A 24,287-nucleotide genomic window follows, 5' to 3' on the forward strand; every position below is an offset into this window, starting at 1 on the left:
TAACTAGCTGGAATACAACCAGAACTAGAACCAGGAATAACTGGAATAGAACCAGAACTAGAACCAGAACTAACTGGAATAGAACCAGAACTAACTGAAATAAAACCAGAACTAGAACCAGAATGAACTGGAATAGAACCAGAACTAAAACAAGAACTAGCTGGATTAGAACCAGAACCATAAATAACTGGAATAGAACCAGAACTAGAACCAGAACTGGAATAGAAGCAGAACCAGAAAAATAACTAGCTGGAATAGAACCAGAACTAGAACCAGAAATAACTGGAATAGAACTAGAACTAGAACCAGAACTAGAACCAGAAATATGGCGGCAGGTAGCCTAGCAGTTATTAAGCACATTGGGCCAATAATCAAATGAAATCAAATGTTATTTGTCATATACACATGGTTAACAGATGTTAACGCGAGTGTAGCGAAATGCTTGTGCTTCTGGTTCCTACAGTGCAGTAATATCTAACTAGTAATCTAACAGTTCCCCAACTACCTAATACAGACAAATCTAAAAGGGCTGAATGAGTCAATCACCACCTTCCGGAGACACCTGAAACCCCACCTCTTTAAGGAATACCTGGGATAGGATAAAGTAATCCTTCTAACCCCCCCCCCCTTTAAAGGATTTAGATGCACTATTGTAAAGTGTTTGTTCTACTGGATATTATAGGTGAATGCACCAATTTGTAAGTCGCTCTGGATAAGAGCGTCTGCTAAATGACTTAAATGTAAATGTAAATGTACATATGTACATATAAATACATGGATGGGCGATGGCCGAGTGGCAATAGATGGTATAAAATACAGTATATACATATGATATGAGTAATGTAAGATATGTAATCAAAGAAAGGTTGCTGGTTCAAATCCCTGAGCTGACTAGGTGAAAAATCAGTCTATGTGCCCTTGAACAAGGCACTTAACCCTAATTGCACCTATAAATCGTACTAGATAAGAGCATCTGCTAAATTACTAAAATGTAAAACTAGATGGAATAGAACCAGAGAACCAGAACTAGTTGGAATAGAACCAGAACTAGTTGGAATAGAACCAGAGACCAGAACTAGTTGGAATAGAACCAGAGAACCAGAACTAGTTGGAATAGAACCAGAGAACCAGAACTAGTTGGAATAGAACCAGAACTAGTTGGACTAGAACCAGAGAACCAGAACTAGTTGGAATAGAACCAGAACTAGTTGGAATAGAACCAGAACTAGTTGGACTAGAACCAGAGAACCAGAACTAGTTGGAATAGAACCAGAACTAGTTGGAATAGAACCAGAACTAGTTGGACTAGAACCAGAGACCAGAACTAGTTGGAATAGAACCAGAACTAGCTAGAATAGAACCAAAACTAGCTGGAATAGAACCAGAACTAGTTGGAATAGAGCCAGAGAACCAGAACTAGTTGGAATAGAACCAGAACTAGTTGGAATAGAGCCAGAGAACCAGAACTAGTTGGAATAGAACCAGAACTAGTTGGAATAGAGCCAGAACTAGTTGGACTAGAACCAGAACTAGTTGGAATAGAACCAGAACTAGTTGGACTAGAACCAGAGAACCAGAACTAGTTGGAATAGAACCAGAACTAGTTGGAATAGAACCAGAGAACCATAACTAGTTGGAATAGAACCAGAACTAGTTGGAATAGAACCATAACTAGTTGGAATAGAACCAGAACTAGTTGGAATAGAACCAGAACTAGTTGGCATAGAACCAGAGAACCAGAACTAGTTGGAATAGAACCAGAACTAGTTGGCATAGAACCAGAACTAGTTGGCATAGAACCAGAGAACCAGAACTAGTTGGAATAGAACCAGAACTAGTTGGCATAGAACCAGAACTAGTTGGAATAGCACCAGAACTAGTTGGCATAGAACCAGAGAACCAGAACTAGTTGGAATAGAACCAGAACTAGTTGGAATAGAGCCAGAGAACCAGAACTAGTTGGAATAGAACCAGAACTAGTTGGACTAGAACCAGAACTAGTTGGAATAGAACCAGAACTAGTTGGAATAGAGCCAGAACTAGTTGGACTAGAACCAGAACTAGTTGGACTAGAACCAGAACTAGTTGGAATAGAGCCAGAACTAGTTGGACTAGAACCAGAACTAGTTGGACTAGAACCAGAACTAGTTGGAATAGAACCAGAACTAGTTGGAATAGAACCAGAGAACCAGAACTAGTTGGAATAGAGCCAGAGAACCAGAACTAGTTGGAATAGAACCAGAACTAGTTGGACTAGAACCAGAACTAGTTGGAATAGAACCAGAACTAGTTGGAATAGAGCCAGAACTAGTTGGACTAGAACCAGAACTAGTTGGACTAGAACCAGAACTAGTTGGAATAGAGCCAGAACTAGTTGGACTAGAACCAGAACTAGTTGGACTAGAACCAGAACTAGTTGGAATAGAACCAGAACTAGTTGGAATAGAACCAGAGAACCAGAACTAGTTGGAATAGAACCAGAACTAGTTGGAATAGAACCAGAACTAGTTGGAATAGAACCAGAGAACCAGAACTAGTTGGAATAGAACCAGAACTAGTTGGCATAGAACCAGAACTAGCTGGAATATAATCAGAACTAGCTGGAATAGACCTGGACTAGTTGTAATAGAACCAGTCTAGCTGGACTAGAACCAGAGAACCAGAACTAGCTGGAATAGAACCTGGACTAGACCCAGAACTAGAACCAGTACTAGAACCAGAACTAGAAATAACTGGACTAGAACCAGAAGTAGACATAACTGGACTAGAACAGAACTAGAACCAGTACTAGAACCAGAACTAGAAATAATTGGACTAGAACCAGTACTAGAACCAGAACTAGAAATAACTGGACTAGAACCAGAACTAGAACCAGTACTAGAACCAGAACTAGAAATAATTGGACTAGAACCAGTACTAGAACCAGAACTAGAAATAACTGGACTAGAACCAGAACTAGAACCAGAACTAGAACCAGTACTAGAACCAGAACTAGAAATAACTGGACTAGAACCAGAACTAGAACCAGAACTAGAACCAGTACTAGAACCAGAACTAGAAATAACTGGACTAGAACCAGAACTAGAACCACAACTCTATGTGGGAGTGTCATGACCTTCAGTTAGATAGGGTGTGTGACACACACACACAAATACATACATGAAGCAGTCCAGTACAAACACTCAACGTACACGTTTCTGTATAGATGTGTGTGTGTGTGTGTGTGTGTGTGTGTGTGTGTGTGTGTGTGTGTGTGTTGACGGCTGACCTGGCCTATAAGGACAGCGAGAACATCAGTGGCGATACAAGGCTGTTTCTATGACTACCACCACCGAGCACACAGGTATACAATAGGTCTACGCTTTTATATATCCTGCAATGGCACACACCTACACACACACACCTACACACACACACCTGCGCAAATGCAAACGTACATACCCACACCCACACAGACGTACATACCCACACCCACACAGAGGTACATACCCACACACATACAGACGTACATACCCACACCCACACAGACGTACATACCCACACCCACACAGACGTACATACCCACACCCATACAGACGTACATACCCACACACATACAGACCTACATACCCACACCCACACAGACGTACATACCCACACCCACACAGACGTACATACCCACACCCACACAGACGTACATACCCACACCCACACAGACGTACATACCCACACCCACACAGACGTACATACCCACACCCACACAGACGTACATACCCACACCCATACAGACGTACATACCCACACCCATACAGACGTACATACCCACACCCACACAGACGTACATACCCACACCCATACAGACGTACATACCCACACCCATACAGACGTACATACCCACACCCATACAGACGTACATACCCACACCCACACAGACGTACATACCCACACCCACACAGACGTACATACCCACACCCATACAGACGTACATACCCACACCCACACAGACGTACATACCCACACCCATACAGACGTACATACCCACACACAGATGTCTCTCCCTTTAAGACATATCATTCTGCATCACGTGCACAAGTTGTGCATGTCAATAAGGACCCTAAATAAAATAGCACTGTCAGGGCACATGTACACTGTCCCATCTTTATCTCTCTTTCTCTCTCTCTCTTATTTACAATGACGGCCAAACCCTAACGACGCTGGGCCAATTGTGCGCCGCCCTATGGGACTCCCAATCACGGCCGGTTGTGATACAGCCTGGAATCAAACCAGGGTCTGTAGTGACGCCTCTAGCACTGAGATGCAGTTACCTTTCCTGACTTCTAAGAACAGAAGTGAAAATGTTGTCTGTTCTGGGAACGTTTATTTTTATGTTGCAGGGAGGTCCTGTCCTGAGAGCGTTTTACTCTGGTTCCAGGGAGGTCCTGAGAGCGTTTTACTCCGGTTCCAGGGAGGTCCTGTCCTGAGAGCATTTTACTCCGGTTCCAGGGAGGTCCTGTCCTGAGAGCGTTTTACTCCGGTTCCAGGGAGGTCCTGAGAGCGTTTTACTCCGGTTCCAGGGAGGTCCTGTCCTGAGAGCATTTTACTCCGGTTCCAGGGAGGTCCTGAGAGCGTTTTACTCCGGTTCCTGGGAGGTCCTGAGAACGTTTTACTCCGGTTCCAGGGAGGTCCTGAGAACGTTTTACTCCGGTTCCAGGGAGGTCCTGAGAGCGTTTTACTCCGGTTCCAGGGAGGTCCTGAGAGCGTTTTACTCCGGTTCCTGGGAGTTCCTGAGAACGTTTTACTCTGGTTCCAAGGAGGTCCTGAGAGCGTTTTACTCCGGTTCCAGGGAGGTCCTGAGAACGTTTTACCCTGGTTCCAGGGAGGTCCTGTCCTGAGAACGTTTTACTCTGGTTCCAGGGAGGTTCTGAGAACGTTTTACTCTGGTTCCTTGAAAGGTTTTCTTAAGGTTATTTGGAGGTTTTTGAATGACTTCCTTAAAACTTTCACTGAACGTTTCAATAACCCTACTAGCTTATTTTGGAACTCCAAGTACAAAGAGGCATTAATCATGCAGTGGGATTTGAACTTATAATCTTCTGTTATTTATCCATGGAAGTAGTCCACTGCACCACCAGGATGGAACTAAAATGCTTTGTTTTTTTACACATACAAAACAGTTCATTTTAGTTTATTCAAACAGAATTTCAAACCCAATTTCAAAGGAAACAAGTACTCATTAAAACCAGTTGTGGCCAATTAGTGGGCGAGGCCAACACACCTGAACACACTTTACAAGATAGAGTTTTATTGATGGTGAGAACGGAATGTATATGTTTTTAAATAATTCTTATATTCTGAACGTTACTTAAGTACATTTTTTATGGAAAGTTCTCAGAACCATTTGAAAACATGGTTTTAAATAGAACCATGAGTAAATGTATGAAACTTTATGCTGAATTACTGAAATTCCCACAGAAGAAGGTTGCTTTGAATGACTTGTGAATGTTCCCAATGTCCAAACCAGTTGGAGAGATCGTTCCTAGAACATTACCAAAATGTCAATTAAATGGAAAGTAATGAAATGACAAGAAAATTATGTTTTTTTTTTTTTTGCCAAGTTCCTTAGATGTGCTGAGAATGTTCCAAAACCAAGCAACCATCCTGCACCATTCCCAGAAAGTTATGGGAAGGTTGTATACAAGATAAACATAGGACAAGCACACTCACCAAGCTGTAAGAAACATATGGTTCTCAGAATGGTACGTGCTAGCTGGGCTTTCTCTATCTTCAAATAAATTACAGTAAACATCTGTCGGAGCGCGCCCAGGGCTCGCGCCACAGCAGCACCGGGAGCACCGAATGTTCCATTGAGCTCGAGACCGATCGCGTCCATTCACGGTGAATGCAGATGAGAGACAGTCTGTCTCAGTAACGGATCTGTGTGAATGTGTTTTTGTATGGTAGACATCTTGGGTTTCACAACCAGCAGAAACAATAGCCTTAACTCTCTGTGTGTGTGTGTGTGTGTGTGTGTGTGTGTGTGTGTGTGTGTGTGTGTGTGTGTGTGTGTGTGTGTGTGTGTGTGTGTGTGTGTGTGTGTGTGTGTGTGTAATCACCATCAGTAATTAGAGGGAAGCCCACCACACCAGTGACAGACTGACCCAGCGCGAATTATAACCGCACCGCCGAGGTTAATACAAATTCCTTCAATAAAAAAAATGCAGCGGTGCCGCGCGCTTCTGGCAGCGGCACTAGAACAGCCCAGTATGCAAATATGGGTTGTGTATACAGACACACGATGCATGCGCACTCACCGGGAGAGGCTTGGTGCTGCAGCGGGTCTTCTCTCCTCGTCGCGCGGGTCACGAATTTATCGGTAATATCACGGCTGCCACCGCTGGCGCACAGCATTTTCCGTTCATTCCTCCAGTTAACGTCGTTGTCTGTCTGTCTCCTCTCGGTGCCTCGCACGTCTCTGTCTGTCTGTGTGTGTGCAGGGCTCCGACACAGAAAACCGTTTCTCTAAAAAACAAGCTGGTGTACATCAACAGCAGAGACCAGAAAACGGAGAAAAATACAGAAAAAAAGGAGAAGATATGGAGAGAAGGGGAAACGGAGAGGGGGGGCGGTTACTCCTGCATACACGCACACACAGGAACACTCCTCAAACCCTGCTAGAACGATCCCGTGGCAGACAGGCGCGGGACAGACGTTCCTGGAAGAAAACAGAGGAAAGAACCAAATATTTCGTCCGTTTCTCTCTTTCCCCGCGATATGATATCCTCCTTTCTATCTCTGTCTCTCTTGTCTCTCACACTGCAATCTCGCCTCTCGTTTCTCGCCAGACGTGCCTGGCTGTCAGTCCCATCCGGGGACCCGTATTTGGCCTCGGTACTACCGATAAGTACTCTGGGAAGTGTATTTCTTTTTTTTAAATTATATCAGAACCTGTTGTCTGGGTTACGCAATGCCGATGGGGGTGGGGGTAGATAGAGTCGTCAGAGAAATAACTGAGATGGAGAAAGAGACAGCGAGGAAGAGAGACATATCTACTTCACTTGTTTTGGCTATGTTGACATATGTTTCCCATGCCAATAAAGCCCTTAAAACCTCTTAAGGATCCACCTCTTTTTTTTTTCTTTCAATTTTTTCCTAAAATGACATACCCAAATCTAACTGCCTGTAGCTCAGGACCTGAAGCAAGGATATGCATATTATTGATACCATTTGAAAGGAAACACTTTGACGTTTGTGGAAATGTGAAAGTAATATAGGAGAATATAACACATTAGATCTGGTAAAAAATAATACAAAGAAAAAAACATGCATTTATTTTGTACCATCATCTTTAAAATGCAAGAGAAAGGCCATAATGTATTGTTCCAGCCCAGGCGCAATTTAGATTTGGGCCACTAGATGGCAGCAGTGTATGTGCAAAGTTTTAGACTGATCCAATGAACCATTGTATTTTTGTTAAAAATGTTGTATGAAGACTGCCCAAATGTGCCTAATTGGTTTATTAATACATTTTCAATTTCATAACTGTGCACTCTCCTTAAACAATAGCATGGTATTATTTCACTGTAATAGCTACTGTAAATTGGACAGTGCAGTTAGATTAACAAGAATTTAAGCTTTCTGCCAATATCAGATATGTCTATGTTCTGGGAAATGTTCTTGTCACTTACAACCTCATGCTAATCACATTAGCCTACGTTAGCTCAACCGTTGAAATTTAGAGAGAGAGCGAGAGAGAGTAGGGCACTGAGTCAGTGCTATAATAACTGGTTGTAACCCTATGGTTATGAGGGACAGTGATGGCATAGATACAACTGCAGACAAACTGACCTAACCACATGAGGACCCAATTTGTAGTAGACTGGCCACACCAGTCAAAATGTATGTGTGTGTGTGTGTGTGTGTGTGTGTGTGTGTGTGTGTCTTAGAAACAATGGAATCAAGACACACAGGTATTGTGGAATAGCCTTTACCATAAACATCTGAAACAAGAGAAAGCCAGAAACATTTGAAACAAGAGAAGGTCAGAAACATTTGAAACAACAGAATGTTACAATGATAAAAAAAAAAAACAGTAAAAAATCAAATAAAACTAAAGCAGCCTATGCGGGAGGAGCCATGTATGTGTTTTTGGCCTATAGTTCGTTTTTGGGGGATTTCACATCTTGCCACTGGGGGGCAGTAATACATAAGGAGATGGGACCATAGACTTGGATAGACAGTATCCATGTATCTGTGTCATGATGATGTCTGTGAGAACATGGGCAGCACCGTTGAGGACATCTCTCATCTTGAAATAGTACATTTTGTCACGACTTCCAACCGGGTCATCAGGAGAGATCAGCCAATGAAGTTGGAAGTCCCACCCAGTTGACTAAATCAAAATGGCTAAAGTCCTCAATGGCGCGGCCACAGGCTTTCGGTCACTAGAGGACTCTATACAACTCCCTGGCCAGGAAATATATTCGTTAAGGTTTAAATTATAAATCCATCCTAATTTGACTTGGATTTAAAGGATAAGCACCAAGACTGGTGCCAGAAATATGGTGGAAGGAAACTCTCTTGCCCATGTTTACACCAATCTAATGCTTTTGTAACTTTCCTAGTAGATGTAAGAAGAATCAAGTACCTTTATGTGACAGAAACAACAAATTAAGGCATGTGACATGTTATGTTTATGTAATATGAAACATGTATCATCACTGTGACTAACCCCTTGAAATTGGGTTCATAAAACAGCTGCAACAAAAGCAAAAACATAAGCAATGCAACACTTCTTCACAAATCTATCTGTGTGCGTGTGTGTGTGTGTGTGTGTGCGCGTATGTGTGTCTGTGTGTATGTTTCTGTTCAACCAAACAAGATTCTCTGGATTATCTTCAAGAAGACTCTGCATTCCAAAGAGGTTGTCGTTTGGTTTTTCAAGCCTGATGAAAGGCTGAATGTTCTCTCCGTGAACGCTTGGGATGCAGGGGCAGGAACCAGATCCAGTGCCACAATGCACAGCTTTGGATAAACAGCCATCCTTGCCTGCCAGAACTGGAGAGGTGACTCTGTAAACATGCCCCTCTTTACCTCTTCCAGGTATTTCCACAGCTCACACAGGGCACTGAATACCCTGACAGGTTGACCCTGCGGCTCGACTATCCTCGATGCGAGGAAACTATATTTCTGAAGAACTGTGGTCGAGATGCTTGCTGGATTCAACGTGCTGGCATCTTGCTTGGGGTCCTGCTGCTCCATGGCTGTACTCTCTGATTTGCTGAAGTACAAAAGACTCTGCTTCCCTCATCAGTGGCTCCATCTATGTTGAGCAAGCTGCTGTAGAGTGAGGATTGAAGTTTGCTGCCAGAGGATTCAGTATGCATGCAAACTGCTCACGCAGTGACTTCAGGAGGACCTGTGCCAACTGTTTTGCAACAGTAGTTGACTGCAAGTGTGACTCGCGGTTGAGACGACACGACACCACATCAGACAGTGACTGGCTGTCAGTTTGAAGTCTGCGAACGGCTCCAGCAACTTCACAAGCTGCTCTAGCTTGGCCCAGTCACGCTCCGTGCTCACCCTAGGATTTCTCCCTGTTAGTTAGTGATAGCTAGTGATAATGATGCACAAGCTAGGCCTATTTGTAACATCGGCAACCACTGGCAGCATTCTTCTCTGCATGTCTGCTAAAATCTGGGTAAAAGATTGGAAGGAATGTGAGTCTTATTCAATACATTTAGTTATTGCTTGCTTTTCTAAAGTCTTCCAACCTTGACAGCAGGCATGCCAGCTAAGACAGACAAGCTAGCTACTCTAACTTGATTGATAGTCTGAAATGGCTTCTTGGTAGTTAGTTATGAGGTTGGGAGAGCTGGGCTAACTAAAGCCAACTTCATAAAATTGCTAGGTGGCTAGTAGTATGACAGAGAAACAATATGAAGTTAAAAACATTTAAGAAATAAAATGATATATATATATATCATTTTATTTCTTAAATGTTTTTAAACAGTGCACATTCTTTGAGGGGACACGTGCCCCCTATGGGCATGCCGCCTCTGGCAGCATTTACCTGCCAGATTCAGAAGCTCGAAAAAAACAACAGACTTAAGAAAGGTTACAGTAAAAATCCACTTTGACATGAAAGATGGTTAAAGAGTAAAAAGCATTGGAAGTGAAGACATCATCATCATCATTATCATATTACACTGAGTATAGATTTAAGGCACAATCTGGCATGCTACAGCCTACAAAAACTGTGTGTGTGTGTGTGTCTGTATTTATGTGAGTGAGTGTCTGTCTGTATGCGTGTGTGCGTGTGTGCGTGTGGTCACAGGTTCTCTCCAGGCTGGTACTGGGGTTCAGTAGCAGTGAAGTAGTCTTCCAGGAAGGCCTGCAGGTATTCAAAGGTGTGTCTCTCGTCCGCATCATTCCGCCAGCACTGTACCATCAGCTCATGGAGGGAGGCAGGACATCCCACCGCACAGGGCATCCTGTACCCCCTCTCCACCTGCTCCAGGACCTCGCGGTTATTCATACCTAGAGAAGAGGAGGGAGATGGAGTGGTAGAGAGGGAGAAAGAGACATACAGTGGCAAGACAAAGTATGTGAACCCTTTGGAATTACCTGGATTTCTATATAAATTGGTCATAAAAGTAATAACACACAAATTATTGAATTCTTCTTGTCTATATTGAATACATCATTTAAACATTCACAGTGAACAGTCGTGGCCAAAAGTTTTGAGAAAGACAAATATTAATTTTCACCAAGTTTGCTGCTTCAGTGTCTTCAGATATTTTTGTCAGCTGCTACTATGGAATACTGAAGTATAATTACAAGCATTTCATAAGTGTCAAAGGCTTTTATTGACAATTACATGAAGTTGATGCAAAGAGTCAATATTTGCAGTGTTGACCCTTCTTTTTCAAGACCTCTGTAATCCGCCCTGGCATGCTGTCAATAAAAAAAATAATATATATATATATATATATATATATATATATATTCACTTCTGGCCCACATCCTGACTGATGATGGCAGCCCATTCTTGCATAATCAATGCTTGGAGTTTGTCAGAATTTGTGGGGTTTTGTTTGTCCACCCGCCTCTTGAGGATTGACCACAAGTTCTTAATGGGATTAAGGTCTGGGGAGTTTCCTGGCCATGGACACAAAATATCGATGTTTTGTTCCCCGAGCTACTTAGTTATCACTTTTGCCTTATGGCAAGGTGCTCCATCATGCTGGAAAAGGCATTGTTCGTCACCAAACTGTTCCTGGATGGTTGGCAGAAGTTGCTCTCGGAGGATGTGTTGGTACCATTCTTTATTCATGGATGTGTTCTTAGGCAGAATTGTGAGTGAGCCCACTCCCTTGGCTGAGAAGCAACCCCACACATGAATGGTCTCAGGATGCTTTACTGTTGGCATGACACAGGACTGATGGTAGCACTCACCTTGTCTTCTCCGGACAAGCTTTTTTTCCAGAGAAAATGACTTTTTTCCAAGATTTTCCAGAGAAAATGACTTTACCCCAGTCCTCAGCAGTCCAATCCCTGTATCTTTTGCAGAATATCAGTCTGTCCCTGATGTTTTTCCTGGAGAGAAGTGACTTCTTTGCTGCTCTTCTTGACACCAGGCCATCCTCCAAAAGTCTTCACCTCACTGTGCGTGCAGATGCACTCACACCTGCCTGCTGCCATTCCTGAGCAAGCTCTGTACTGGTGGTGCCACGATCCAGCAGCTGAATCAACTTTAGGAGACGGTCCTGGTGCTTGCTGGACTTTCTTGGGTGCCCTGAAGCCTTCTTCACAACAATTGAACCGCTCTCCTTGACGTTCTTGATGATCCGATAAATGGTTGATTTAGGTGCAATCTTACTGGCAGCAATATCCTTGCCTGTGAAGCCCTTTTTTTTGCAAAGCAATGATGACGGCACGTGTTTCCTTGCAGGTAACCATGGTTGACAGAGGAAGACCAATGATTCCAAGCACCACCCTCCTTTTGAAGCTTCCAGACTGTTATTTGAACTCAATCAGCATGACAGAGTGATCTCCAGCCTTGTCATTGTCAACACTCACACCTGTGTTAATGAGAGAATCACTGACATGATGTCAGCTGGTCCTTTTGTGGCAGGACTGAAATGCAGTGGAAATGTTTTCCGGTGATTCAGTTCATTTGCATGGCAAAGAGGGACTTTGCAATTAATTGCAATTCATCTGATCACTCTTCATAACATTCTGGAGTATATGCAAATTGCTATCATACAAACTGAGGCAGCAGACTTTGTGAAAATTAATATTTGTGTCATTCTCAAAACTTTTGGCCACGACTGTAGGTTGGAAAAAGTATGTGAACCCCTAGGCTAATGACTGCTCCAATTGGAGTCAGGAGCCAGCTAACCTGGAGTCCAATCAATGAGATGAGATTGGAGATGTTGGTTAGAGCTGCCTTGCCCTATAAAAAACACTCACAAAATTTGAGTTTGCTATTCACAAGAAGCATTGCCTGATGTGAACCATGCCTCAGACAAAGGAGATCTGAGATGACCTAAGATTAAGAATTGTTGACTTGCATAAAGCTGGAAAGGTTTACAAAAGTATATCTAAAAGCGTTTGTTTGTCAGTCCACGGTAAGACAAATTGTCTATAAATGGAGAAAGTTCAGCACTGTTGCTACTCTCCCTAGGAGTGGCCATCCTGCAAAGATGACTGCAAGAGCACAGCACATAATGCTCAATGAGGTTAAGAAGAATCCTAGAGTGTCAGCTAAAGACTTACAGAAATCTCTGGAACATGCTAACGTCTCTGTTGACGAGTCTACGATACATAAAACGTTAAACAAGAATGGTGTTCATGGGAGGACACCACGGAGGAAGTCACTGCTGTTCAAAAAAAACATTGCTGCACGTCTGAAGTTTGCAAAAGTGCACCTGGATGTTCCACAGCGCTACTGACAAAATATTCTGTGGACAGATTAAACTACAGTTGAGTAGTTTGGAAGGAACACAACACTATGTGTGGAGAAAAAAAGGAACAGCACACCAACATCAAAACATCATCCTCACTGTAAAGTATGGTGGAGGGAGCATCATGGTTTGGGGCTGCTTTGCTGCCTCAGATCCTGGACAGTTTGCTATCATCAAAGGAAAAAGGAATTTCCAAGTTTATCAAGACATTTTGCAGGAGAATGTTAGGCTATCTGTCCACCAATCGAAGCTCAACAGAAGTTGGGTGATGCAACAGGACAACAACCCAAAACACAGAAGTAAATCAACAACAGAATAGCTTCAACAGAAGAAAATACACCTTCTGGAGTGGCCCAGTCAGAGTCCTGACCTCAACCCGATTTGAGATGCATGACCTCAAGAGAGCATTTCACACCAGACATCCCAATAATATTGCTGAACTGAAACAGTTTTGTAAAGAGGAATGGTCCAAAATTCCTCCTGACCGTTGTGCAGGTCTGATTCACCACTACTGAAAACATTTGGTTGAGGTTATTGCTGCCAAAGGAGGGTCAACCAGTTATTAAATCCAAGGGTGCACATACTTTTTCCAACCTGTACTGTTAAATGTTTACACAGTATGTTCAATAAAGACATTAAAATGTATAATTGTCTGTGTGTTATTAGTTTAAGCAGACTGTGTTTGTCTATTGTTGTGACTTAGATGAAGATCAGATCACATTTTATGACCAATTTATGCAGAAATCAAGGCAATTCCAAAGGGTTCACATACTTTTTCTTGCCACTGTACAGAGATGTTTAGTAACACATGGTATCCTTTGCCTGGAAAAAAGAAGGGAGAGAGTAAGACACGCCCACCCACCTGGGTAAGGTACGCGTCCCTTTGTGATGAGCTCAGTGAGCAGTATACCAAAGCTCCACACGTCAGACTTGATGGTGAAACGCCCGTATAGAGCTGCTTCAGGAGCAGTCCACTTGATGGGGAACTTGGCTCCTGTAAAATCAATCAATCAATCAATCAAATGTATTTATGAAGTCCTGTTCTCATCAAGAGTTGTCACACTCTCTCTTACCTTGTCTGGCAGTGTACTCATTGTCCTCTATGAGTCTGGCCAGACCAAAGTCAGCGATCTTGCACACCAGATTATCACTGACCAGAATGTTAGCCGCTCGTAAATCACGATGGATGTAGTTCATTCGCTCTATATACGCCATGCCTGCCGCTATCTACACACACACACACACGCACACACGCACACGCACACACACACACACACACACACACACACACACACACACACAGGAGGAAGGGTTAGAGGTGCCCGTCATCCCCACTTGTCCCACCTACAGCAGAGTGTGAGGTGGCACCAGCGCCCGACCAACAGAGGAACGTGGTCAAGATGGTGGATGTGTGTTCTGACCTGTGCAGCCATATCCACCAGTTGAGGCAGCTTCAGATTTCCTCCTTCCCCATCCTTCAGGAAGTCCAGTAGACTTCCTGCAGTACACACAGTTGAATACATGTCAGAAATCATTGCAAAAACATGTGGTGTGTGTGTGTGTGTGTGTGTGTGTCTGTGTGTCTGTGTGTCTGTGTGTCTGTGTGTGTGTGTGTGTGTGTGTGTGTGCGAGCTTCCTTGCTTAGGTGTGTGTGCATGCTGTGTGTCCGTGCAGCACCTTGGCTCATGAACTCTGTGATGATGTAGATGGGTTCTTCAGAGACCACAGCGTACAGCTGCACCAGCTTGTCATGTCTCAGTCTCTTCATGATCTGAGCTTCTTCTAGGAAGGCCTCTGGAGACATGGTGCCTGGCTTCAACGTCTTCACTGCTACCTTGGTGGTGCTGTTCCACATACCTGACATACACACAGAGGCAGAAACACACACAATTATATACACACACGCACACCTACACACAGAGTTAAATAGTACACACATTAAAAGAGTGATGATGAGGTCATGCATGGAGGAGGCAGGGTGGGGTAACAATTGGGAGAGAGGGAAGGAGAGAAGGGTGAAGAGACTGGAGGAGGGATGGGGAGGAGAGTGGGGAGGAAAGAGGAGGAGAAAGGGGAGGAGAAAGGGAAGGATAGAGGAGAGAGAGAGAGGGAGAGGAGGAGGGAGGGGAACAGAGAGGGGAGGAAGGGAGGGAAGGAGGGAACGGAGGAGAGAGGAGGAGGGAGGCGAGGAAGGAGGGGAGGAGAGGAGAGGGGAGGAGAGGAGGGAGGAGAGAGGGGAGGAGAGGAGGGGAGGAGAGAGGGGAGGAGCGAGAGGAGAGAGGGGAGGAGAGAGAGGAGAGAAGGGAGGGGAGGAAGGAGGGGAGGAAAGAAGGAGTACCAGCATGAAGCTACAGTAGCACATGAAGCTGGACCAGTAAAACACCTCCTGGTCTGGACACACTCACACACTTTAACACTGACACAGAACAGCACTGGTCTGGACAGACACAGACACTTTAACACTGACACAGAACAGCACTGGTCTGGACAGACACAGACACTTTAACACTGAACTGGACACTGGGAACACCACATCAGCACCACATTGGGAATATCCAGAGACACACTGAGAAGCCCTTCTGGAATACAGACTGTACATGACGCCAGGACAGCGGAGTCAATCACCACCTTCCGGAGACACCTGAAACCCCACCTCTTTAAGGAATACCTGGGATAGGATAAAGTAATCCTTCTAACCCCCCCCCCCCTCCCCCTAAAATATTTAGATGCACTATTGTAAAGTGGTTGTTCCACTAGATATCATAAGGTGAATGCACCAATTTGTAAGTCGCTCTGGATAAGAGCGTCTGCTAAATGACTAAAATGTAAATGTAAATGTACAAAGTGTGCCAACATACAGTAAAAGAAGGTGACTGATTGATTGATTGATTGACAGTCGGTCTCACCCATCCAGACATCTCCGAAGCAGCCCTGACCCAACTTCTTGTTTAGGGCCAGCGTTTCCCGGGCAACCTCCCAGGCGTCCCGCCCCAAACCCAGGGTGAGGGGCGTTGAATTGGGACAGGACATGGTCAAGAAGTGACACATCCCATCGTTACTGCCTAGAAGAGGGAGGGGTGGAGAGGATGGTAGGAGTGGAGAGGGAGGAGGGGGTGGAGGGAGGGATAGAGGGAGGGAGATTACATGAGATGAAGAGGCATGCAAAGACAGAGAACTAGTTCCTACCCATCCAGACTTCTCCAAACTGCCCGTTGCCCAGCTTCTTAATGAGCTGGAGAGACTCTCTGGGAATCTCCCACACATCCTTGGTCTTTACCGATAGGTCCGCAAGCTTAGGCATGCCCCGCCTACAGCTGCCAATCAACCTACAGCACAGACCTGCAGCTCGCTCTGATGGGAGTGAGAGAGAGACAGAGAGAGAGAAAGACAGACAGACAGAGAGAAAGAGAGACAGAGAGACCGAGAGAGGGATAGAGAGAGAGAGGGAAAGATAGAGATAAAGAGAGAGAGAGAGGGAGAGAGAGAGAGAAAAAGACAGAGACAGACAGACAAACAGACAGACAGGGAATGAAGAGATCAAAGGCAACAAACACATATAGAACACATATAGAACACCACATATAGAACACATATAGAACACATATAGAACACCACATATAGAACACATAAAACAGGATGCTTTACTTGTTCCACTAAAGAGTACTAACATACATAACATAGATACACTACGAGACTAAAAGTATGTGGACAGCTGTTTGAACAACTCATTCCAAAATCATGGCGATTTTTAGCGCTACGCGCTTCAGGACTCGGCAGTCCCGTTCTGTGAGCTTATGTGGCCTACCACTTTGCGGATAAGCCGTTGTTGCTCCTAGACCTTCAGCACTTACAGTTGACTGGGGCAGCTCTAGCAGGGCAGACATTTGACGAACTGACTTGTTGGAAAGGTAGCATCCTCTGACGGTGCCACGTTGAAAATCACTGAGCTCTTCAGTAATGTCATTCTACTGCCAATGTTTGTCTATGGAGATTGCATGGCTGTGTGCTCGATTTTATGCACTTGTCAGCAATGGGTGTGGCTGAAATAACCGAATCCATTAATTTGAAAGGGTGTCCACATACACTGCATCACCAAAAGTATCTTACAGACACATAACACATACACATTAGTACTGATACACCATGCTGTCCAATAGTACTGATACACCATGCTGTCCAATAGCACTGATACACCATGCTGTCCAATAGTACTGATACACCATGCTGTCCAATAGCACTGATACACCATGCTGTCCAATAGTACTGATACACCATGCTGTCCAATAGCACTGATACACCATGCTGTCCAATAGTACTGATACACCATGCTGTCCAATAGTACTGATACACCATGCTGTCCAATAGTACTGATACACCATGCTGTCCAATAGCACTGATACACCATGCTGTCCAATAGTACTGATACACCATGCTGTCCAATAGTACTGATACACCATGCTGTCCAATAGCACTGATACACCATGCTGTCCAATAGTACTGATACACCATGCTGTCCAATAGCACTGATACACCATGCTGTCCAATAGTACTGATACACCATGCTGTCCAATAGCACTGATACACCATGCTGTCCAATAGTACTGATACACCATGCTGTCCAATAGCACTGATACACCATGCTGTCCAATAGCACTGATACACCATGCTGTCCAATAGCACTGATACACCATGCTGTCCAACAGTACTGATACTATTGGCCACAGCTGCTTATTTAATGTGCTTGATAATGCATTACTTGTACTATTAAGTATGCTAGAATGGATATTGGACATACAGACACAGGAATTAGCACACACACACATAAGAAAGATGCTGCTATAACAGACTGCACCACCAGAGAGAAGACAGACACTGGGAGAGAGGAGAGGAAACAGGTTCCTGACTTACCGAAGCCTTGGACATACAGAGAGGAGAGGAAACAGGGCCCTGACTTACCGAAGCCTTGGACATACAGAGAGGAGAGGAAACAGGACCCTGACTTACCGAAGCCTTGGACATACAGAGAGGAGAGGAACAGGGCCCTGACTTACCGAAGCCTTGGACATACAGAGAGGAGAGGAAACAGGGCCCTGACTTACCGAAGCCTTGGACATACAGAGAGGAAAGGAAACAGGGCCCTGACTTACCGAAGCTTTGGACATACAGAGAGGAGAGAAACAGGGCCCTGACTTACCGAAGCCTTGGACATACAGAGAGGAAAGGAAACAGGGCCCTGACTTACCGAAGCTTTGGACATACAGAGAGGAGAGGAAACAGGGCCCTGACTTACCGAAGCCTTGGACATACAGAGAGGAGAGGAAACAGGGCCCTGACTTACCGAAGCCTTGGACATACAGAGAGGAAAGGAAACAGGGCCCTGACTTACCGAAGCCTTGGACATACAGAGAGGAGAGGAAACAGGGCCCTGACTTACCGAAGCCTTGGACATACAGAGAGGAGAGGAAACAGGGCCCTGACTTACCGAAGCCTTGGACATACAGAGAGGAGAGGAAACAGGGCCCTGACTTACCGAAGCCTTGGACATACAGAGAGGAGAGGAAACAGGGCCCTGACTTACCGAAGCCTTGGACATACAGAGAGGAGAGGAAACAGGGCCCTGACTTACCGAAGCCTTGGACATACAGAGAGGAGAGGAAACAGGGCCCTGACTTACCGAAGCCTTGGACATACAGAGAGGAGAGGAAACAGGGCCCTGACTTACCGAAGCCTTGGACATACAGAGAGGAGAGGAAACAGGGCCCTGACTTACCGAAGCCTTGGACATACAGAGAGGAGAGGAAACAGGGCCCTGACTTACCGAAGCCTTGGACATGGAGAGAAAGGCCTTGTCCAGAAACAACCCAGAAACATCCCTAGCCCCAACTTTTATATACTTCCCCTTATGCCCTACACCCTACACCCTAGCACCTAGCTTTTATATACTTCCACCTACACCCAACACCCTAGCACCTAGCTTTTATATACTTCCACCTACACCCTACACCCTAGCCCCTAGCTTTTATATAATTCCCCTATGCCCTACACCCTACACCCTAGCTTTTATATACTTCCCCTATGCCCTACACCCTACACCCTAGCCCCTAGCTTTTATATACACCCTAGTCACACCTTTGTAGTGCTCCACCAGCTGTTGCACAGTGTCAAACTGTGTGCGTGTTGTTATGTAATATCCGCCACTGTCCAGCTTCCTGATCTTATAATGCTTGACATGGTCACCTTTACCATCATCCCAGTCACAGATAGACAGAGAGTAGGCACCTGGAGATAGGAGAGAGGGGGGGGAGAGACAGAGAGAGGAGACAGAGAGAGAGAGAGAGAGAGAGAGAGAGAGAGAGAGAATGAGAGGGGGAGAGAGAGAGGAGAGGCGAGAGACAGAGAGAGAGAGAGAGAGAGAGGGGGGGGGGAGGGAGAGGTGTGGGGGGGAGAGAAAGAGAAAGATTCACGATGAGAGAAAGAGAGAGGTGAGAGATAGAGAGAGGGGGACAGACAGACAGACAGACAGACAGACAGACAGACAGACAGACAGACAGACAGACAGACAGACAGACAGACAGACAGACAGACAGACAGACAGACAGACAAGAGAGAGAGGTGAGATAAATAGAGAGAGAGATGAAAAGGGGAAAGGAAGAAGTTAATAACCTGATGATTCTAAAGCTGTACCCAAGACAATAACAAAGTATAGCTGAGTGTGTGTGTGTGTGTGTGTGTGTGCGTACCCATGGTGGTCTCACTCTCTCTGATAAGGAATGTTCCTCGAGGGTTCCCCTGACCCAGGAGCTGTCTCTCTGCATCCTTCCTCCCCATCTTCCCAAAATACCACCTGGCAACACACACACACACACAAAATCTAGTCATACAATTCATCACCATGACAACCAGTCACCGCAATATTTCTTACAGTTCAGACACAGATGTTGTACTGTAGTTGGTGAGTAGATGTGTGTGTGTGTGTATGTGTGTGTGTGTGTGTATGTGTGTATGTGTGTGTGTGTGTGTGTGTGTGTGAATGTACTCACTCCTCAGCCTGTATGGAGTCTACAGGAGCGACGTAGTTACTAGGGATGTATCCTGAGATCCCCGTGTTCAACGACCGGGCCTCCCACCAGTCCCCCTCTCTGTAGAGACAGACAGTCATCAGACAGGACCTCCCACCAGTCCCCTCTCTGTAGAGACAGACAGTCATCAGACAGGACCTCCCACCAGTCCCCCTCTCTGTAGAGACAGACAGTCATCAGACTGGACATCCCACCAGTCCCCCTCTCTGTAGAGACAGACAGTCATCAGACAGGACCTCCCACCAGTCCCCCTCTCTGTAGAGACAGACAGTCATCAGACAGGACCTCCCACCAGTCCCCCTCTCTGTAGAGACAGACAGTCATCAGACAGGACCTCCCACCAGTCCCCCTCTCTGTAGAGACAGACAGTCATCAGACAGGACCTCCCACCAGTCCCCCTCTCTGTAGAGACAGACAGTCATCAGACAGGACCTCCCACCAGTCCCCCTCTCTGTAGAGACAGACAGTCATCAGACAGGACCTCCCACCAGTCCCCCTCTCTGTAGAGACAGACAGTCATCAGACTGGACCTCCCACCAGTCCCCCTCTCTGTAGAGACAGACAGTCATCAGACAGGACCTCCCACCAGTCCCCCTCTCTGTAGAGACAGACAGTCATCAGACAGGACCTCCCACCAGTCCCCCTCTCTGTAGAGACAGTGCAATGTAATGTGGATGTGACTCTCACGTGTTGTTGAGGATGTGGAACTTCTCTCCCTTCTGGAAGGACAGATCATCTTCAGTACGAGCATCATAGTCATACAACGCAATGAAGAGAGTTACACCTCCACCTGTAAACACATACAACACTATGAAGAGTCACACCTCCACCTGTAAACACATACAACACTATGAAGAGTCACCTCCACCTGTAAACACATACAACACTATGAAGAGTCACACCTCCACCTGTAAACACATACAACACTATGAAGAGTCACACCTCCACCTGTAAACACATACAACACTATGAAGAGTCACACCTCCACCTGTAAACACATACAACACTATGAAGAGTCACACCTCCACCTGTAAACACATACAACACTATGAGAGAGTCACACCTCCACCTGTAAACACATACAACACTATGAAGAGAGTCACACCTCCACCTGTAAACACATACAACACTATGAAGAGTCACACCTCCACCTGTAAACACATACAACACTATGAAGAGAGTCACACCTCCACCTGTAAACACATACAACACTATGAAGAGTCACACCTCCACCTGTAAACACATACAACACTATGAAGAGTCACACCTCCACCTGTAAACACATACAACACTATGAAGAGTCACACCTCCACCTGTAAACACATACAACACTATGAAGAGAGTCACACCTCCACCTGTAACACATACATACACCCTATGAAGAGAGTACACCTCCACCTGTAAACACATACAACACTATGAAGAGAGTTACACCTCCACCTGTAACACATACAACACTATGAAGAGTCACACCTCCACCTGTAAACACATACACACTATGAAGAGAGTCACACCTCCACCTGTAAACACATACAACACTATGAAGAGAGTCACACCTCCACCTGTAAACACATACAACACTATGAAGAGTCACACCTCCACCTGTAAACACATACAACACTATGAAGAGAGTCACACCTCCACCTGTAAACACATACAACACAATGAAGAGAGTCACACCTCCACCTGTAAACACATACAACACTATGAAGAGTCACACCTCCACCTGTAAACACATACAACACTATGAAGAGAGTCACACCTCCACCTGTAAACACATACAACACTATGAAGAGAGTCACACCTCCACCTGTAAACACATACAACACTATGAAGAGAGTCACACCTCCACCTGTAAACACATACAACACTATGAAGAGTCACACCTCCACCTGTAAACACACCTCCACACACACAGAGACAGTAAGCATTGATAGTCCAGCCGCAAAATCGAACACACTATGAAATAAATAGTTCCCCTCTGCACTTAGCAGTACACACATAGATACACATACCTCACCAACAGACACATATCCCTACACCTTACCTGTGATTACTCCTGCACGGGGTTGTGTGTTGGTGTTGGGGAAACACACAGAGCCAATTGGCTTGTTGAAGTCAGGTATAGTCTGGTGGGTGGGGTCAGGGAGATAACAGGGTGTGGCTAACACTATAGACACACCCCCATCAGGGCTGTTGCTAGGAGATGGGTCAGATACCTCGGCTGCCTTGGCTGCAGCATTGTACTGTTTACAGTGGGCACAGCCCATATTAACCACAGAGACTATCGCTACGAAGACAGAGAGAGGAGGGGAGGTGCATAGAAATATAATTATTTCACAGTAATTGTCTTTCTATAGAGGGGTAAAAGAGGGGACAAATGAGAGAGAAAGAGAAGGCGAGACAAAGATAGAGAGAGAGAGAGAGAGAGAGAGAGAGAGAGAGAGAGAGAGAGAGAGAGAGAGAGAGAGACAGAGAGAGAGAGAGAGAGAGACAGAGAGAGAGAGAGAGAGAGAGAGAGAGACAGAGAGTGAGAGAAAGAAAGAGAGAGAGAAAGAAAGAGAGAGACAGAGAGAGAGAAAGAAAGAGAGAGACAGAGAGAGAGAGAGAGAGAGAGAGAGAGAGAGAGAGACAGAGACAGAGAGAGAGAGAGAGAGAGAGAGAGAGAGAGACAGAGAGAGAGAGAGAGAGAGATAAAGAGAGAGAGAGAGAGAGATAGAAAGAAAGAGAGAGAGGGAGAGAGAGAGAGAGAGAGAGAGAGAGACAGAGAGAGAGAGAGAGAGAGAGAGAGACAGAGAGAGTGAGAGAAAGAAAGAGAGAGAGGGAGAGACAGAGAGAGAGACAGAGAGAGAGAGAGAGAGAGAGAGAGAGAGAGAGAGAGAGAGAGAGAGAGAGAGAGAGAGAGAGAGAGACAGACAGAGAGAGAGACAGAGAGAGAGACAGAGAGAGAGACAGAGAGAGAGAGAGAGAGAGAGAGAGAGACAGAGAGAGAGAGAGAGAGAGAGAGAGAGAGAGAGAGAGAGAGAGAGAGAGAGAGAGAGAGAGAGAGAGAGAGAGAGACAGAGAGAGAGACAGAGACAGAGAGAGAGAGAGAGAGAGAGAGAGAGAGAGAGAGAAGTAAAAAAGAGAAGTAGAGAAAAGGATGAAGAAATATGGAGTGTAAAAAAGGGCAGAGTTTGTTACCTGCTGTCTTCCTATGTCAAATCATCTGTCAGTCAACATTGCCACTAGAGAGAGAGAGAGAGTAAGATATGATGAAAGAGAGAGATGAAGAGAGAGAGAGATTAGCCACTTCCCTTTTCAGTCCTCTGAAAACCTACAGTATACAATTCAAAGGGCTTTATTGACATATATGTTTACGTCGCCAAAGCAAGTGAAATAGACAATAAACAAAAGTGAAATAAAGAATAAAAAAGTCAACATTACACTCACAAAAGTTTAAAAAGAACAGAGACATTTCAAATGTTATATTATGCCTATATACAGTCGCAAGAAAAAGTATGTGAATTATAGCTCTAGTCACACTGGAACAGATCATGTGTGATACATCACTGTGACTGTCCAATTTATGGATCTATGCACACTCAAAACTGGCTTGTTTTTGCTGTAAATTCAATTCAGGTTTGTTTATCAAAATTGTCTGGGGATGTATATAAATCTCAAAAAAGCTCCAATGTTTACACAAATGGTCTCAAATTATAGCTCTAGTCACACTGGTACAGAGCATCATGGTTTGGGGCTGCTTTGCTGCCTCAGGGCCTGGACAGCCTGCTATCATCGACGGAAAAATGAATTCCCAAGTTTATCAAGACATTTTGCAGGAGAATGTTAGGCTATCTGTCCACCAATCAAAGCTCAACAGAAGTTGGGTTGATGCAACAGGCCAACGACCCAAAACACATAAGTAAATCAACAACAGAATGGCTTCAACAGAAGAAAATACACCTTCTGGAGTGGCCCAGTCAGAGTCCTGACCTCAACCCGATTGAGATGTTGTGACATGACCTCAAGAGAGTGGTTCACACCAGACATCCCAGGAATATTGCTGAACTGAAACAGTTTTGTAAAGAGCAATGGTCCAAAACTCCTCCTGACCGTTGTGCAGATCTGATCCGCCACTACAGAAAACGATTGGTTGAGTTTATTGCTGCCAAAGGAGGGTCAACCAGTTATTAAATCCAAGGGTTCACATACTTTTTCCAACCTGTACTGTTAAATGTTTACACAGTATGTTCAATAAAGACATGAAAACAACTAATTGTTT

The 24,287-nt window shown here is 44.9% G+C and overlaps 1 protein-coding gene across 2 annotated transcripts in view; it reads right to left on the bottom strand.

Moving 5' to 3' along the window:
- Positions 1 to 9,975: 9,975 nt before the first annotated feature.
- LOC115175333 (proto-oncogene tyrosine-protein kinase Yrk) overlaps positions 9,976 to 24,287 on the bottom strand; it is a 37,959-nt gene continuing 23,647 nt past the window's right edge. The window contains exons 2-13 of one of the 2 annotated variants that reach the window (XM_029734515.1): positions 23,207 to 23,250; positions 22,071 to 22,313; positions 20,711 to 20,813; positions 19,985 to 20,083; positions 19,685 to 19,788; positions 19,074 to 19,223; positions 15,851 to 16,006; positions 14,622 to 14,801; positions 14,366 to 14,442; positions 14,018 to 14,171; positions 13,807 to 13,938; positions 9,976 to 10,515 (exon numbers count right to left, since the gene is read on the bottom strand). In XM_029734515.1, the coding sequence (XP_029590375.1) occupies positions 10,307 to 10,515; positions 13,807 to 13,938; positions 14,018 to 14,171; positions 14,366 to 14,442; positions 14,622 to 14,801; positions 15,851 to 16,006; positions 19,074 to 19,223; positions 19,685 to 19,788; positions 19,985 to 20,083; positions 20,711 to 20,813; positions 22,071 to 22,293 (1,587 nt within the window). In that variant the 5' untranslated portion in view covers positions 22,294 to 22,313; positions 23,207 to 23,250 and the 3' untranslated portion in view covers positions 9,976 to 10,306. Of the gene's footprint in view, positions 10,516 to 13,806; positions 13,939 to 14,017; positions 14,172 to 14,365; positions 14,443 to 14,621; positions 14,802 to 15,850; positions 16,007 to 16,130; positions 16,296 to 19,073; positions 19,224 to 19,684; positions 19,789 to 19,984; positions 20,084 to 20,710; positions 20,814 to 22,070; positions 22,314 to 23,206; positions 23,251 to 24,287 lie in introns of both variants that reach the window. The other variant, XM_029734514.1, reaches the window with a different exon arrangement.

Source organism: Salmo trutta, chromosome 36 (genome assembly GCF_901001165.1).
Source record: "Salmo trutta chromosome 36, fSalTru1.1, whole genome shotgun sequence".
Taxonomy (NCBI): Eukaryota; Metazoa; Chordata; class Actinopteri; order Salmoniformes; family Salmonidae; genus Salmo; species Salmo trutta.